At 31.3% G+C, this 16,974-nt stretch overlaps 1 protein-coding gene across 1 annotated transcript in view; it reads left to right on the top strand.

The window, feature by feature from the left end:
• The first annotated feature begins 4,722 nt into the window (after positions 1-4,722).
• LOC134699426 (low-density lipoprotein receptor-related protein 8-like) overlaps positions 4,723-16,974 on the top strand; it is a 31,082-nt gene continuing 18,830 nt past the window's right edge. Inside the window, exon 1 of the mRNA XM_063561021.1 lies at positions 4,723-4,805. Within this exon, the coding sequence (XP_063417091.1) occupies positions 4,733-4,805 (73 nt within the window). The 5' untranslated portion in view covers positions 4,723-4,732. The remainder of the gene's footprint in view (positions 4,806-16,974) is intronic.

Below are 16,974 nucleotides of genomic sequence, written 5' to 3'. Positions count from 1 at the left end.
CGTAGTCCTGCAATTTTTTGTTTTCATTTCAATGTTATATTTAACTATGCCATTAAAGTGCGAGGTTTGGCATGCCTTAAAACCAGGTTCAACCCACCACTTTTATTCCCCTTTAAAAGTGTCCTGTACCAAGTCAGGAAGATGGCCATTGTTATAATATTGTTCGTTTCTGTTTTCTCTTATTTTTGAGATAAGACGTGGCACGGTACTTGTCTATCCCATATTCATGTATTTGGTTTTGATGTTATATTTGTTATTCTCGTGGTGTATTGTCTGTTGCTTGGTCCGTTTCTGTGTGCTGTTGCGTTTCGGTGTTGTGTCGTTGTTCTCCTCTTATGTTTAATGCGTTTCCCTCAGTTTTGGTTTGTTGCCCCGATTTTGTTTTTTGTCCATGGATTTATGAGTTTTGAACAGCGGTATACTACTGTTGCCTTTATTAATGTGTTTTCGCGATTCCGCCCCCCCCCCCCCCCCCCGAAAAATCTAGAAAATATAAAAAAAACATTTAACAGCTTTGATTATTGTCCCGTCTGTCAATATATGAACTGTATTAAAAGTAAAGGCGTACATAGCATTCTGGTATAATGTATATAAGTTCATGCGTAAATAGCCGTCGGGTGAAATTTAACAGTTACTAGTAAGATTACCGGTATAACTGAACTGATTTTAATTTTACTTCATTCGGTGGTCATTTTTTATGTGTAATTCAATATGTTAAAACGTTATTTAAATCAACAGAAAGATCAGCCGCCTATTCGTCCGCTAATACCGGTATAGCAGAAGTCGCTTTCAGTTAATATTAAACTTTGTGGAAATCATGTAACTTTGGTTATTTGTAAACAATCTACGTGTGTACTTAATTGCGCTTGTTTATTTGCATAAAATCTGATCTGGAGTCATGATTGTTTCTTTGATCTTTAATTATTTTCCACTTGTCATCGGTTGATATTAATTAATCTAGTTTGTTTAATTAATGGATTAACAGGGTTGTAAACATGTCATGTCATTGACGTAAGATCAAGTTAACATGCATAGATTTAGATTTAGATTCGCTTGTAATTATTTTCACGATAATAATCCGATCACGAATTTCGTGAAAATAAGTACACCGCGGAAAAGTACAATTACCGTATGTTATGTCATGTTTACTATTATTTGTCTGTTTGTCTTGTCCTTTTAGCCATGGCGTTGTCAGTTTATATTAGTTTAACTGTCCCTTTGGTATCTCTCGCCTCTCTTTTCTGAATAGTTTAACTACACAAATAAGTAAAAACGAAAGAAACTAAAACGTAAAAATTGAGTAGGTAACAAGAGCAGTAATCTTATATATTCAATCTCGGTATTTTTTTTTATTAAAGACAACTCCCTTTATAATTTTTAAGATGATACCTGACTTTTCTATGGCAGTTATACAATTGAATGAAAATCAGTTTAAATGCGTTTGATTAATTCACTATTTAATGAAACAAAATCCTATCAGGTTCTACTCCCAACTTTAATTTATGCACATATGTTTTAATTTGCGATTCACATTCCCCGTTTCCATTCTTTTATTCCATTACTATATATTATATGACATTCTTCCTGTGATCACCATATTTATGCACTTGAGAAGGTAAGTTTTAAGATTGTAAACGTTGACGGGAAACAATGTCTTCAACTTATTACATCAGTGCATTTTTAAAATTAATATCATGAACCATTTTAAGTAATTTGTGTACCTTAACCACTGATCACGTATATACCTTTTATCTTGATCTTTTAAAACAAGGTGTTATTTTCTTTTTGTCAACTGTTAACCAATAAACCTATCAAGTATGTGCAGTGAAAACTAAAGACTAAGCAACTCGAACCCCACCAAAAACTCCGGTGATTTCAGGTGCTCTGGATTGGTAGGCAGATCCTGCTCTACATGCGGCACCAGCCGTGTTGCTTATATTATTACAAATCCGGTAAAAAGTCTAATTCAGTAGGTCGCAATCGTGAAAAGGGAAGGGTATTGTAGTTACAACATACGCAACATATCCGATATCATCTGTGAAACAGTTATTCCATAATGTTCAACCAACTGGTTATGGCGTCTTTAAAATTTACGAAGGGTCTTTCAGTTTGTTTGTTTTAATATTCCTAGGATTTCAGTGTATATACTTTTTTGCCTGATGTGTAATGTATAAACTCCGACGAGTAAAATCATTTGGCTAGAATGATAATTAGAAATTTAAAATATTCCACTAAAAAAAGGGCAGCAAAAACGGGAAAAAAATTTGTGTGATGTATGTCTTCAACCAAAACAAGTTTTAGGAAATGCGGAAAAAAGTCAAACACTGTTGGTGTAATTGGGTATATATATATAGGAAGATGTGGTGTGAGTGCCAATGAGACAACTCTCCATACAAATAACAATTTAAAAATTAAACCATTATGGGTTAAAGTACGGCCTTCAACACGGAGCCTTGGGTCACACCGAACAACAAGCTATAAAGGGCTCCAAAATTACTAGTGTAAAACCATTCAAACGAGAAAACCAACGGTCTAATCTATATAAACAAAACGAGAAACGAGAAACACGTATATAGTACATAAACAAACGACAACTACTGTACATCAGATTCCTGACTTAGGACAGGTGCAAACATTTGCAGCGGGATTAAACGTTTTAATGGATCCAAACCTTCTCCCTTTTTCTGAAACAATAGCATAACATCACAACAAAGAAAAACATACGATAAAATATCAATTGGCAGACTTAACTCAATCAAAAAACGTATGATTAAACAATGAACGAATAAATTTGATCTGCGATATCTGAATACAAATGCACAGTTAATTAAATATTAGAGACAAACATTCATGACCAAAAAGCTAACAAACAAATTCAAACACAGGACATGACTGAGAAATATTTAACCAATCAATGTTCACTTTAGAAAAAAAAAAGTTTTTTTTTATAATCTTGAAGTTTATACAAATGTTGTAAGAATAAGTGAAACATTGAAGATATTACAAATAATGAAAGCTGGTGTACAGACAAGATCCATATAAATAAAAAATAACAAAAAAGCATTATAAACAGTATCAACAGGTCGAATTAACAAGAAAATACGATTTGAGAGTATTTTAACGTCATTAATAGTCAAAGAAGACATGACTTGTGCAATGCCAAAAATAAATGTATCGACGGGTAGTAGTATAGTGAAGAGCGACTTATATAGAAATACAAGTTAACGTGTCTGTGTCTCTATACATCTCGCCTCAAAAGATAATGAAATTTAGTTATGTTTTAATTTGCTAATGACAATATCAATATAAGTGCCAATGTGAACTATATTCAGAGATCTTATTACAATATTGGTACGATAACCCTTACTTATAAGTTTGTTTAAAGGTTCGATGAGTTTACAAGAATCACATAGTGATTTCCTCGCTTTAGGTACAATATTACCATAAAATTTAGGATGTGAAATACCATTTTTAATAAGCTTTCTACAGGTATAGCCAAATTTACTAATCAAATCTTTGTATCTATGAAAGAATTTAGTAAAAGTTTTAAGTAATTTATGGTATCGAAATCCCTGACACAACAATTTACCAGTGATGCATTGATTACGTTCGTTAAAATCTATGACATCAGAACACACACGGGCAAACCGAACACCGTATGATGGAGCCAAAGAAAAATTAACAATAGGAAATGAAAAATCGTCTCTTTTGTCGTAAATTTCAGTGTGAAGTTTCCCGTTTGAAATTGAAATGTCTAAATCTAGAAAAGGAATCTAGAAATATACTTGTTTGTTCCGGTGCTGATTAACATCACGTTTTCTCTAGAAACAAAAACAGCGGTATACTACTGTTGGCTTTATTCATTAACTAATAAAAAAAACAACAGATATTGTGTTTTTCCAGGGATACATGTGACACTATTTTAAATTTGATAAGTAACTTGAACTAACCAAGATATTGACAAAAGCTGCTGACATATCCGAGATTCAATAACAAGTGTTATCAATTGACAGACTAACCAAAACAATCAGATATTTTTTGTAATATAACACTTGTTCAAAAACGGGGTTCCACTAGTAGTTGGAATCCCAATACGTCACATCCGATTGCATACGTAAAAGGGTCGAAAAATATATTTCATTGAATTTGACAGCTTTAGGTAATTATTCTTATGTAGGTAAAACATACTTAGGCATAACCATGTTGATAACCATCTATCTTTAGTGTTTCAAAACATAATTATGTTTTGAAATTGGTGTTTTGTAAAAAATGTTTTTGTTTAAAACTTGAGGTTACATGGAAACTAAAGCTAGTAAATTGCATTGGTCAACTTCAAGTGATGGTTATTTCATTATATGCAATGAAATACTATGTAAATTTTACCTTTAATATTGGACAGAATACAACTTTACTCATGCAATTTTATTTTATTTGAAACACAGATAAATATGCACATTTCTTTTGTGTCAACTAAGATTAATAGGGGAAATCAATGGTGGATATATACCTATACGTTTCCCTTATATAAAATAAATATCAATACAAATTGTATACTTCTTTCCGACTGACTGAGCTGCAATGAGAAAATCGTCAATTTTAAAGCCTGACCTCAGATTTTAAAATTAATATGGGTACAATTTCATCTTTTATTGAATAAAGATCAATTATGATGTCGTTTTATTTAAATTAAATTTTTTTGATATAAAAGCCGAGCGAAGAAGGCATTGCGTTGATGAAAATGGGAGTACGAATATGGTTTTGTATGTTTTTATTAGCTCATTGCGTACCAATGACATCATGTACATGTATGTATAATTCTTTATATTATTGTCCTCTTTACTATGCATATTCTGAGGCATTTTGTTTGAAATATATCAAATAGTTGTTTAATTCTGATGTTCCTGAAGTAAAGATATATTTCGATTTTAAAAGGAAATCTACTTGTATATTGCACCATGGAAGATGGATGGATTCTAAGATTGTTCATTAAAAAAAAATTCGAGGTAAAACATCATACTGAATGTGTATGTTGTCTATCATTTTGTCTAATCCTCACTATCTGGGAAGAAAATTAAATAACCATATGTTAGAAAAAACTAAATGAAAATAATACCCCAACTGTTTTAAAATGATTATAGTGTGTATGTCGTGTTTATGACGGAACGTGTTTTTTCTTTATTTTGTTATAATATCTTTCACACATGTATCGAGTCAACAAAGCAACACATGTATTTAAAAAAGGATGTCAACTATGATATCTTTATTTGGAGACTTCAAATATGACACAAATGACATGAATTAGTGCGTATAAGCACAATTCACTAGTTTGGAATTTATAACTCAAAAGCGTAACATTTAAAACTTTGATACAAAACTGCGTCATAGGTTAGATTTGTTTTGTCTTTTTTGTTTTGATTTTGATTTTCACGCTTGAGCCAGTACTAATGATAATCTGTGTATCGCTATTTTACCCTGGAAGACGTTGATAATTTCCTAGGCAACGACACATGTTCCCTTAGTTTCTAGCAATAGTTTTCATATCACCCTACTGCGCTGAGAAAGGACATTGTCAGTTAGCAAGATCAAAGGAAAATTTTGTAAAATAGCGATAATATATTGTATTTGTCTAATATTCTATACTCCATATTTTGATAAAACAAATATGGAGATGGAGTATGATTTCTAGTGATACCAATATCCACCAAAACTTTAAAATATTGCTTATTATCAATGATATACAATGCTTACAACAGCGTCACTGATAATATTAGGCCAGTCTTTTATTACAAAACTTATTACTTATAATTTAGCATACATCTTACTAGATAACTGGAAAATAATTCAGATATACATAATACGTATACAACTAAACACACGTATTCATCATTCGTGTTGATAAACTACAAAACGATAACTCGACAATACGTACATATACAAGCAAATTTAATGTATAATCCACCGAAAATGACAATAAACTACTGTTCTCCGTACAAATCTGGCCATTCAAACTGAAATTGCTAAGCCAATACCAAAGGGTTTATCTGCATCTATAATTGATATTTGCCCGATATTTAGAAAGTTAATCACCTTTTTCACCTTTTTCATCGAATGCTTGATCATCGCAACTGAAAGAGCATCAAAGAAGTAACACTTTATACTCGAACAGAAAAGCCTAGATGCTTAGAGGAAAGAAAAACGACCAAGATATGTTTAAGAAATTAAAATCCTCATCCGTTAGATGAACTTCAATTTACATCATTAATTGTGCCCTTTATTTTATTTACAAAATTATTGTATTTATTGGCGTTTAGGTCATTTAGCGTATTTGAATCAAATATCAAAGACTTAATTTTACTACAATACAAACAATTCTGATCTCTATTTTAGAACATGTATTAATTTAAACTTATTGAAATGAAGTTAGTTTAAAATTTGTCAAAGCAAGCTTTAAGAATTCTTTTTTTTTAATTTAGATTTAGTATGCATGTCTCTAAACGTGGTATGCGAAGCGTAACAGTTTACAAGGGGTTCCCATACATGCATTTGATACGGTGAATTTATTATGGATATATTTTAGACTTCATTTATAAAATAAAATCTTTAGAGCAGTGCATTTTTGTTTTGTTTGTAGCTCTATTTTTGAACATGAAATTTAAACTTGTTGAAATAAGTTTAAAATTTGTCAAAGTAAGCTTTTATAATTCCTTTCTTTACTTTAGATTTATTATGCATGTTTCTTTACATAGTATGCGACGCGTAACAGTTTATAAGTAGGTGTTTTCTTATATGCATTTGATGCGGTGCATTAATTATGGATATATTTCAGACTTCATTTATGAAAGGAAATCAATAGAGCAGAATTTGTTTTTATATCAATTTAAAATGTAGATTCAAATTTTTTTCACCTCAAACGATTAACTAAAACTTCTTCAAAACTTATATATGATGTATAGTTCGGCGTCCGCAAAAAAGAAGCCAAGGAAAGTGTTTATATCTTCTTCACAATACGCATTTTATTGAATCTCGATATTTATCATGTTTATAATTTTTCAATGACGTTCTACCTCCACAAGCCTGCAAATGTCATGGCGAGTCACATATAAGTAACGAAAAGACCTCTTTAAAAATAGATGTCTACTTAAAAAAGACGATACTTAACCTTTTTCATTGTTTACAGATAACTTTAACAAAGAAGAAAACATGACATGTGAAAACAAATATATTGATCAGATATGGTATCCCATTGAGAGAAAATAAAAAAACATCCTGTTAAAATAATCTCTCCTTTCAGCTTTTTTTTTTTAGATTAGACAAAAAGAAAATGCAAACTAAACAAAGTCAAATTCAAAAGAAAAATAATGATTGATACATTTTTAACATAGTTTGATTATAACAAAAATATAAATGAAACAAATATTGCATAAGGCATAAGTTGAGCTCCAAGGAAATGCACCTAAAATACAGTTTCAAGTCAACATATAATTCAACAGCACTTGAAAAAGAATAAACAAATGGTTTTTGAAATAAAAATGGTTGTTATTTCTGTGGATAAATATTCCTGCCTTTCTATAGCTACAAACGCGATATATATGAACAGTTGTATATATAGGTATTATTATTTTTTAACGTGCATCATTCAATTATTTATACACAGCATTGTATGTATTGGTAACACAGCTTCTCTTGTGTTCCTGTGATTGGACACCATTGGTGTTTTCTCCTTCTTTCTTTCTCTTTCTGTCGATCAAATAGCAACATATCATATGGAGGAATTATGTTCCAATCTCTCTATTTAGCTGACAACTGTGTTTTAAATGTATCAAGTATAACATTCTTATGAATCACATTAATCATTGCTTCATGTTTTATTGTTCAATATCAGTTTTTTTCATCTCCCGTATAAGTCTATCAAAAGGCGGTCATATATTATCTTGATCTTCTAAATAGTATGTTATGTTATCTGTTATCTGGTCCAACCCAAAATTAGTAGTCCCTAGTGTTGACAGTGTGTTAATTGCCAGTTTTGTTTAGACCCCTTTCAAATGTATTTCTCCATGTTTTATGCCTCAAATAGTAAGTCAATGTAGAAATTACACTGTCCTAAAATTTGGGTAATGAATTTTAAAGTAAAGTAGTGATTTGGTCCAGTTGAGAAATGTTAAAGTTAGCACGTAGGAAGCTATTAAAAGATTTCAAGACCCCCTTAATATAAAATTGTCCACATTTTGAGTTAGAACCGATGATGTTTTCTATAATTCTGATATAATTTGTCCCAAAAGTAATACAAAACACTGTAAACATTTTATTGAGAAAGGGCAGGTGGGTTTTTTTTTTTTTGCATTTATTGGCTTTAAGAAATGCACCACGAAATAATTGTGGTCTCGGACCATCTTGTGCCAAGCTGAAAGTTCTGTAGACACTCTTATATTCATACTTCTTATATGATTCAATGCTTTTTGTTTTAGTTTTACTTCATGTTTATTAAGCATTGCAATATTATAGTCAGTACAAGAAATAAAGTAGGAAACTATAATATATCTGACATTCAATGTTAATATGTTAATCATATTAATAGTCATCGTGGGTTTAATATTTATTTTTTCTGCAGTCTTTCCCTACAAGTAAATTGTACATGCAATTTAAAGTTGATCATATCCTTATTTGAAATTTTTCATGTGTTTGTTAACTGATCTAATACGTGATATGACACAACATGTTTCAAATAATCGACTTGTAATGACAGGCGAATTTCTTTAAAAGTTACGTCTAGATCGTTAAATTTTCATCGGGTGTTATACACATTAAAGTGTTAAACGACTGTTGTCATCAGAGTACAACAGCATGCCCTAATTGAACTTATAAGCTTTATTTACAGGATACGTAATCGATACGTAAGGAGATTTAACAATTCATAGTTATTCAATACTGCACCTTGCATTGTAGATTGTAGATTTGTAAATGTAATTTGAATCCAAACCAGCAAAGTAAAACAAAAAAAAAACCACTGTGCTTTGGAAGGGTTAACAGATCATTCTCACTACGTGGCACCTATCGTTGATAATGAGAGTATAAATGTAGTTTAAAACCTAATTCTGTAGTTTCATTCGAGAAAAGGGACGAGATTTTAGTTACAGAATTATTACATACCTTCTATCATTTTTGAAACAGATTTTCTGTGGCGGTCCGCCAACTCGTGATGGCGTTTGAAAAAATTACGAAGGGATGATTTCAATTTCACCACTTGGAACTCTTTGTTTATTAGCTTCTTTAAGAGCAGCAACCCTCTTTCGAGGAAATCATAAGAGAAAATACAAACCTTAGAATATATCAACTAGGAATCATATACTCCGTATGCAAGCGCTGCTGGAATGTTGCTACATTCAAATGGAATGTTCACATACGAGAAGCAGAAAACATGTCTTTTGTCATAACGTTTTGTTTTTGATCAACCCTCATTGTCATTATAATCATAGATGTAAGTCAAGATATGAGGCAAACTTGTATCTATGGTATCCTTTATCTCAAATTCGATGGTAATGATACGTTCAACAAAGTCCCCATAATATCAATTATTTAGTGTGAGAAATATACATTCCTACACTACAACAAGTGTATTACGATATTTATCCACTCGAGACAGTTACATTTTATTTTTTGAGTGTTTCAAATAATTAAAATGTAACTGTCGAGAGTGTAGAAACTACGTTATACACGAACAATAGTGTCAGAATCTGTTTCTTTGATGATTTGTATCCTTCTTCTTCTAAGATTTTCAGAAACTTGGGTCTTTAAATGCGACGTCATCAGGAATTGTCGCCTTTTTCATGACGTCACAGAAAAATTCAGAGGAAAACAAAACATTTTGACGTCTTAATTTTGACTTATCATTTGCCGAAAACAGATAATTCACTAGTGAGGAGACATATTTTTTCTCACACCGATCACGAATTGTGAAAATAGCACAAATATTAGAGAACATAATTTATGTACATTATGTAGCAGTATGAAAAAAAAGGAAAATACTAATTACTTTTTTTCTTTCTTGCTTAGAAGTTCCTTTATGAAATCAGTCTCATTTGAATTTAAGAACAAGTCAACAAAAAGCGGGTCACAGTTTTGATTATAATTGAAATGCATTTTTCACATGTCCTCCAAACGTAACAAATATGTTGTTAATCAAGAAATCAAATATCTTGATAGTGTCAGTTTCAGAGAATTATTCGTTTGAATCGAGGTGATTTCTTACACAGTATAATTCATTCCTGACTTAGACAAGCTACGTGTATCCACATTGGCCACCCTTTTCTATGAAACATAGCAGGACAAACTCTTCCAATTTGTCTTCTTATTTGGAATATGGAATACTGGTGTAAAGTGTAGAAGGGCAAATATACAAATACTATTGTGATAAATGAGTCTTTTGTGTTATGACCTCTTTGGAATGTTTTAATATCAACATCTAATGTACGCATACTCTAGAATATGTTGTTTCGGAATAACTTAGAAGCCAATCTTTGATTGCTGATTAAATTGATGTTGATAATTTAGGACAAGAGATTTCTTGGAGCACTTAGAAGATCTAACAATATGTCATTTGTAACTACACTTGAGTTAAGGTATATATTACAGTGATGAGTGATCCAGTTTTTCATCAAAGGGTCGAGAGGGTATATATTTAGTTTCTAAGTGAATTGTAAATATTCAGTTCATATATAAATCAGTTTATGTAATGTGATTTAAACACAAAAGCGATTAAGTTTGGGACTGAAGCTGCAGAGAAAACAACATATTTGTCATGGAGGAAGGACCAATCTTTAGAAACATTTGGTAAATGACAAGTTGACGTAGCATGGGTATAAACAGACATATTTAAAGATGACTTTTTGTGTTTATTTTCACTCATGTTCACGTGCAATTTTGAACGGATCATTATCGTGGCCATTGTTTGTGACATTGTTCACCTTTTGGTTGACTTGGGATACCGATTTCGTTTAAAACACGTTCAAAGTCTCAGTTTTGGGGCGACAATCATTTTTTTTTTCATTGTTGATGGGTTTCTCTTCATTTTGGTTTGTGATCTTGACTTATTTTTCGCTTAATAGACCACTGAACAGCGGTATACTTCTCTCATCAAATGTATGATCTTGTGTTCAGTGTATATCTATTAAAACTACACTGTAGAATAAACATATTTTTTTCGAGATTGGATTTATTGATACGTTTGATACACATTTACGGATTTTACCACAATAGACTGCAACAATGCAGATTTTTATATACAGTTTTATCCTAAAATCCTCGTCATATGAACGTACACGAAACAAGAAAAGGGTCCACAATTGTTTAACAATATCGATAAAGAAGTGTGGTTTTACTGGATTTATGGTAGCACAATACAAAGATTTTTTTACTTCCAATCACTAACCTTTGAAATGCTGTAACTTTCTTATGAATGCATAGAAAATAACAAAAGAGGTATATATAGATAGATAAAAGATAAATCTTTTAAATGAATGCAATATTTTTATTATGCAATCATTATGTAATCAGTTATTATGTAATTAGTGTCAAAATGTGGGTAAGTTCACTGGAATGAATTTAGCTCTATCATCTTTTTAACCATACAGAAAATTTTACCGAAATCTTAATCAACTCATCATGGGCTTCAAAAGGGTGTCTCAGATTGTCTCTATGGTATTCCATTCTCTCATAAATCTTTAATGAGTATAAACATCCTAACCACACAAAAGAAGATAATGTTTAATTAGGTGTAAAATTTGTTCTATACGTTCTATCTGAAATCTGAGACACCCTTTTGTATATAATGGCCATAATAACAACATATAATAAAATCGACCCTCTAGGGATACCTATGAAGAAGCTAATTTCATTTGAAAGTGGAAATTTGGTGAAAAATATTTTAGACACAGTTAATATTATAATTGGTTACATAATTGTTGCATAATACTAACATTGCATTAATTTGAAAGAGTAATCTGTTAGCTATCCAAAACTACCACTTTTATAAATTTTCAAGCATTATTAAGAAAGTTACAGCATTTTAAAACTTGGGAGTTGGAGTTATAAAATCTTTGTATTGTGCTACAATGTACCTTATGAGTGTCTATTCGATTGTCTGTTTCCACAATACTTTCAGTAGAAATACAAATTAAGTTTTATCGTCTTATATAACAAAATCAGAATTACGAATGAGATAACACATGAAAAGAGTGAAAAAAAATATGCATCACAAGAATGCAGTTTAACAGTGACCTATATCGTAGCATGTGTTTCTCAACGTCAAAAATACACCAACAAAACCCCTCAAAATGAAATAAAAGTCAAAACTGGCAATGTATAAGTAAAAACAGTATTTACTTATAGTGTATATATACATCTAAAAAAAGGCTGTTACAATTTTCTATCTGGTTAGAATTTCAACTCTTCTACTGTGTGAGTTTTAAATAGAGAACACCAAACCAATGCACTTTAATTATTATAAATGGTAATATTTCGGTAGGACATTTTCGATCCCATGTTATACTACTGATTCTGAGGGTGTTTTTCCAATTTACTTTTAGTAAATAAACATCAAGAAATTTTATACCGGGTTTATAACTTTGGGATACAATAAATATCTTAGATAGTTATCTTGCTTTGAATTACAATGCATCTTTTTGATTTGTTGTTAAACATGTGATAATTTATGTACCGGAAAAATATGCTTGTAAGAAATGAACGCTTATGTAATAGTAAAAGTTCAATGATAAGTTAATATTGATATTGATATTAAAAGACCTCCGAGCAAAAAGGTGTGTTCAGATCCCCGAGCCCTTTTTGTGAGGTGGTCTTTTAATGTTAATATTAACTTAATCATTGAACTTTTACTGACTTAAAAACCGTCAAAAATATAAGAAAAGTACATAAAAAGCATTTGCAGAAACCTAATTCCCCTGAACTGGACGAGTCCAAATATGTTAAACTTTAATGATAGTTAAACGGTACTAAGACTGATATGTACAATTAACAGTTACCAAATTGACATGAACACGGACCGATTTAACGGTATTAAATCATATAATTATTTATTTATGATAAAACAAAAATAGCATCTAAATAACACCAAATGATAGTTTTACAAATTAGGGGTTACATTTATATTTTTTAGCCAAATTTTCAAAATAACGATTTCTTATTTAATAAATCAGGCAATCAAAACCCCCATACAGGCCTAATTTATAACTGACCAATGAATATAAGGCCAAACAACTTCATGCTATATATACTTGATGTTTTTGATCTATCAGTAATCATGAAATAGAATCGTAAAGATCAGACCTTAGAAAACAGTAAGTAAACTCTTCCGACAATTAGCTTTTTAAACAGCTTGTTTAAGAACTTCTAATCGGACAGTCCTAAGGATGCACAAGGTCCTTTACAATATTCATCCGGTAAATGTTCCGTTTGTTTCTGATTTGTTAATTTTCCTACATTAAGATACATGCGAATGCAAAATAATAAGTTGTGTCTACTCAGTCCAATTAATTAATAGATCTTGCTTTATTTTTTGTGTTTTTTTTTTAAATAAGAAATATGCATGCGAACTTCATTGAATAAAACCGTATTAAACAAGGTTTCGCTGTCCCGATCCAAACGTGTTGGGTGATATATACTTGCAAGTTCAATATATTTTATAAAAACAAACACTTTAATTTAGTCGTCCGTTATTCCATTTTCATGTCTAAATAAAGCAAAAACACCTGAAAAAAACTTTTATCTTTCTTAGTTTTATCCTTGCCTGAAAAAAAACAAAATCATATGTTTTAAATCGTATTTAAACATTAGATAAGAACAATAGTAAAAAACTATTTAATACTTTTGAATAAGCAGTCAGTTATGTGATAAACTGAAGAGAACCCCCCCCCCCCCCCAAGAAAACAACTTAAAAATGTAAATGGAAATTGTAAATTATAATAGCATTTACAAGATCTTGTCTTTGTGTGCTAAGTACTAGTACTGTAACAGAGACATTATTTAAATTGATTGATTGTGGTTTGCTTTACGTCCAGTAGCAGATATTTCATGCCTGTTAATGACTGTAACACATAAATTTTAAATACAATAGGTAATACGTACAATAGGAGGTCGACAGTGAGGTTGGACGTGTAACTTTAAAATACCACTAGAAAAAATTAGGGTATATTGAATAAGTACAGAAATTAAGACTTGAAACAGCAGGCAAAATTTGAACCACTCAAATATTAGGTGCAAGAGTTTTTAATTTGATCCATAGAATCTACCCTGAAGTCGATCACACATGTTTACGTGTAGTTTACAATATCATTTTACGCATCCAATTTAGGTTAGATACGTTTAGCTCGCTTTAGTAACTGTAAGAATTCTGTGAAACTGTATTGTTTATTGGACTTTAGTTTTTGGTATGATATTCTGTACTACCGATCACTACCGCTCTCCTGGTTGGTCTCGTGTGGGGGCGTTCGCCTCGAGAGCGGGAGGTCATTTAATTTGTTCGAATCCCGGACGGGTCAAACAAAGACGTTAATTAAATTGGTATTCTATTTTAACGCTGAAGACGTGGCATCACAGAGTAAGAGCACAGACTGGCCGGCTCAGAGTCGGAAATGTGTCCGGGTCGGGTGACTTTTCTTCCTGCGAACAAATATCTTGTGAACTTACACGATACAAAAAAACCGACTCATCTTGTCAGTCTAGTAAAAAAAGGGATTAATACTCGTAATCGTCTAACTCGAATAATTACAGCGCCCCTTTACGGTCATTGTCCTCAAGAGGGCTTGAAGACAAAGTGATCATTGGACGCATCAGCCCAATACAATCGTTAATGGAGTGATCGAAGTGATCGTAATATAACGACTGGATTATTGGTTAGTAATCGTCCTGAATATCAATTTTATTCGCCGCTGGTCGTCATCCATTATCATTATTTATTTTACCGTTTTATTATACAGTGAAGTGTTTTTCTTTTACTGGTATAAATTAAAAAGTCTTGATTTTCACCAATCAAAATTAAAAAAATGGCAGGTGAAATTTTTCATACACTTGTGATTGTTGGGATTATTCAGTATCTTTGACGGTATATAATATTTATCAAATGTGCCTTTTCGGATATATAATATTTGACGGAAAATATTATTCATTTTACTCCGTATAACTATTATTTAGTCATGGGTCGGTTTTGAGAATATTATTGAGTATACGGAATGTTCTTTAAAAAAAGACCGAATGTTGACTTTTAATATTTTTATTTATCTGTGTCTTTTTGCTGTCGTATTAATGTATACCTTTATCTCCTCTTATTCAAAAACAAGATTCGCTTAGGTTTTGAAATATTGACATCTCTAGACTTCTCCCGTCCCCCACCATACCCTTGCTAAATGAGTGCGTTCGTTTGGCTTATTGGTTATATAAATACATAGCTTTGTCCGATCAGAATATAATAGGAATGCATATCAGATGCCTGGTGCAGTGAGAATTCCTCGCTATCTTTACCTTAAAAGAACATTAGAGGGAAAGACGATCTACGCACTAGTTGCATGATTGAAATGTGTAAACAACAAGAAAGATCAGCTTAATATTTTTAAATAAGTCGCATGGCTGATTTTAACAACATTTTCTGTGACTTTTGATAGAACAATAGTAGATGAAAAAAAAGTATAACAAAACCGATCAGCAAGACAATATAAAAAAAAAATGAAACGCTCAAAATAAGTTGAATCTTTTTTATAAATTATTGTCAACCTTTTTTATCATTTTTTTTTGCGTGTAGACAACTAGTATACCAGTCTGAGATAAAAATGAACTTGAAACAGCAAACGTTGTCACCTAGACGAGACAGCCGTCATTGTACGCTTCAATATATGAGTTATTGCCACTCAATGTTTTACTGTTCTAGTTCCTCCCATATTGGTTTTGCTGGAAATTATACAATGTCACCACTGATGTGAACTACGACAACGTTTTTTTTTCAATAAAAAAAAAAGATGAAATGCAAAGAGAAAAATGACGGAAGAAATGCTAAGATTTACGCATAAAAATTCAAATGTAAATAAAAATGAAATATATAAAAATTGGAAAACTGTTTCAGACTATAATCAACTGATGAAAAATGATTATAAATCACTTAATGAAGCTGATTAATTTATTGCTCCTTTGTGTTCAGTGGCAAATATGTCATGCATATTCACGATTATATTCAAAGTGGATCAATTTTGAAGCAAATGTTTACAAATTTAGAGTTGCACTTTTTACAATAAGGCAGAGAGTTCGCTAGAGGTAAAACGTATGCCGTAATAGAATATATTTAAACCATAATGATCGAACTCGTAAGTTAAGCCCTCCTTCCCTCTTTTTTCTCCACGGTAGACGAATGCCATAAACAAAACGTCACGAATTTACAATCAATAACGGCCACTATAAGTAAATGAGATATGGACTTTTTTTATAAATTGATTCCTATTGCAACCAACATCTCCCTGTTCGGGACAGATTATTCATTTCCACAAAATACCGCCTGATTATTGATTGAAGATATTTAAGCAACAAAAAGCACTTTGAATCAAACAAATTCTTGAAATTGTAAATTAAGGTATTTTGCTTGGGTTTTTTTTCCAATCCTATTTCGGACCCCCTGATTTTAAGGGGGCGTATCTAATTAGTCGTGCCCGATTAACTTTTATTGAATTGAACCTCAATTTAAAGATCTACATCGGGTAAATAAGTTCGAGGTACAATAAGTAGACAATAGAAATCCTTTGTGAAATAGGATCGTCCCAGGTATCTTAGAAAATAAATTTGCGTTGGATAATAATGAAAAATGCACGAGCAGGTTTGTAAATCAACACATTGTTCTTATTATTAGATTCACGGTAACAGTATAAATCAAATACTGTTTGTTAAATTCCAAGTACTGACAAAAATGGAGGTACACGTTTGGTT

This window comes from Mytilus trossulus, unplaced genomic scaffold (genome assembly GCF_036588685.1).
Source record: "Mytilus trossulus isolate FHL-02 unplaced genomic scaffold, PNRI_Mtr1.1.1.hap1 h1tg000070l__unscaffolded, whole genome shotgun sequence".
NCBI classification, from domain to species: domain Eukaryota; kingdom Metazoa; phylum Mollusca; class Bivalvia; order Mytilida; family Mytilidae; genus Mytilus; species Mytilus trossulus.
The sequence above is the reverse complement of the archived record's forward strand: the minus strand, read 5'-3'. Positions and strand labels throughout refer to the sequence as shown.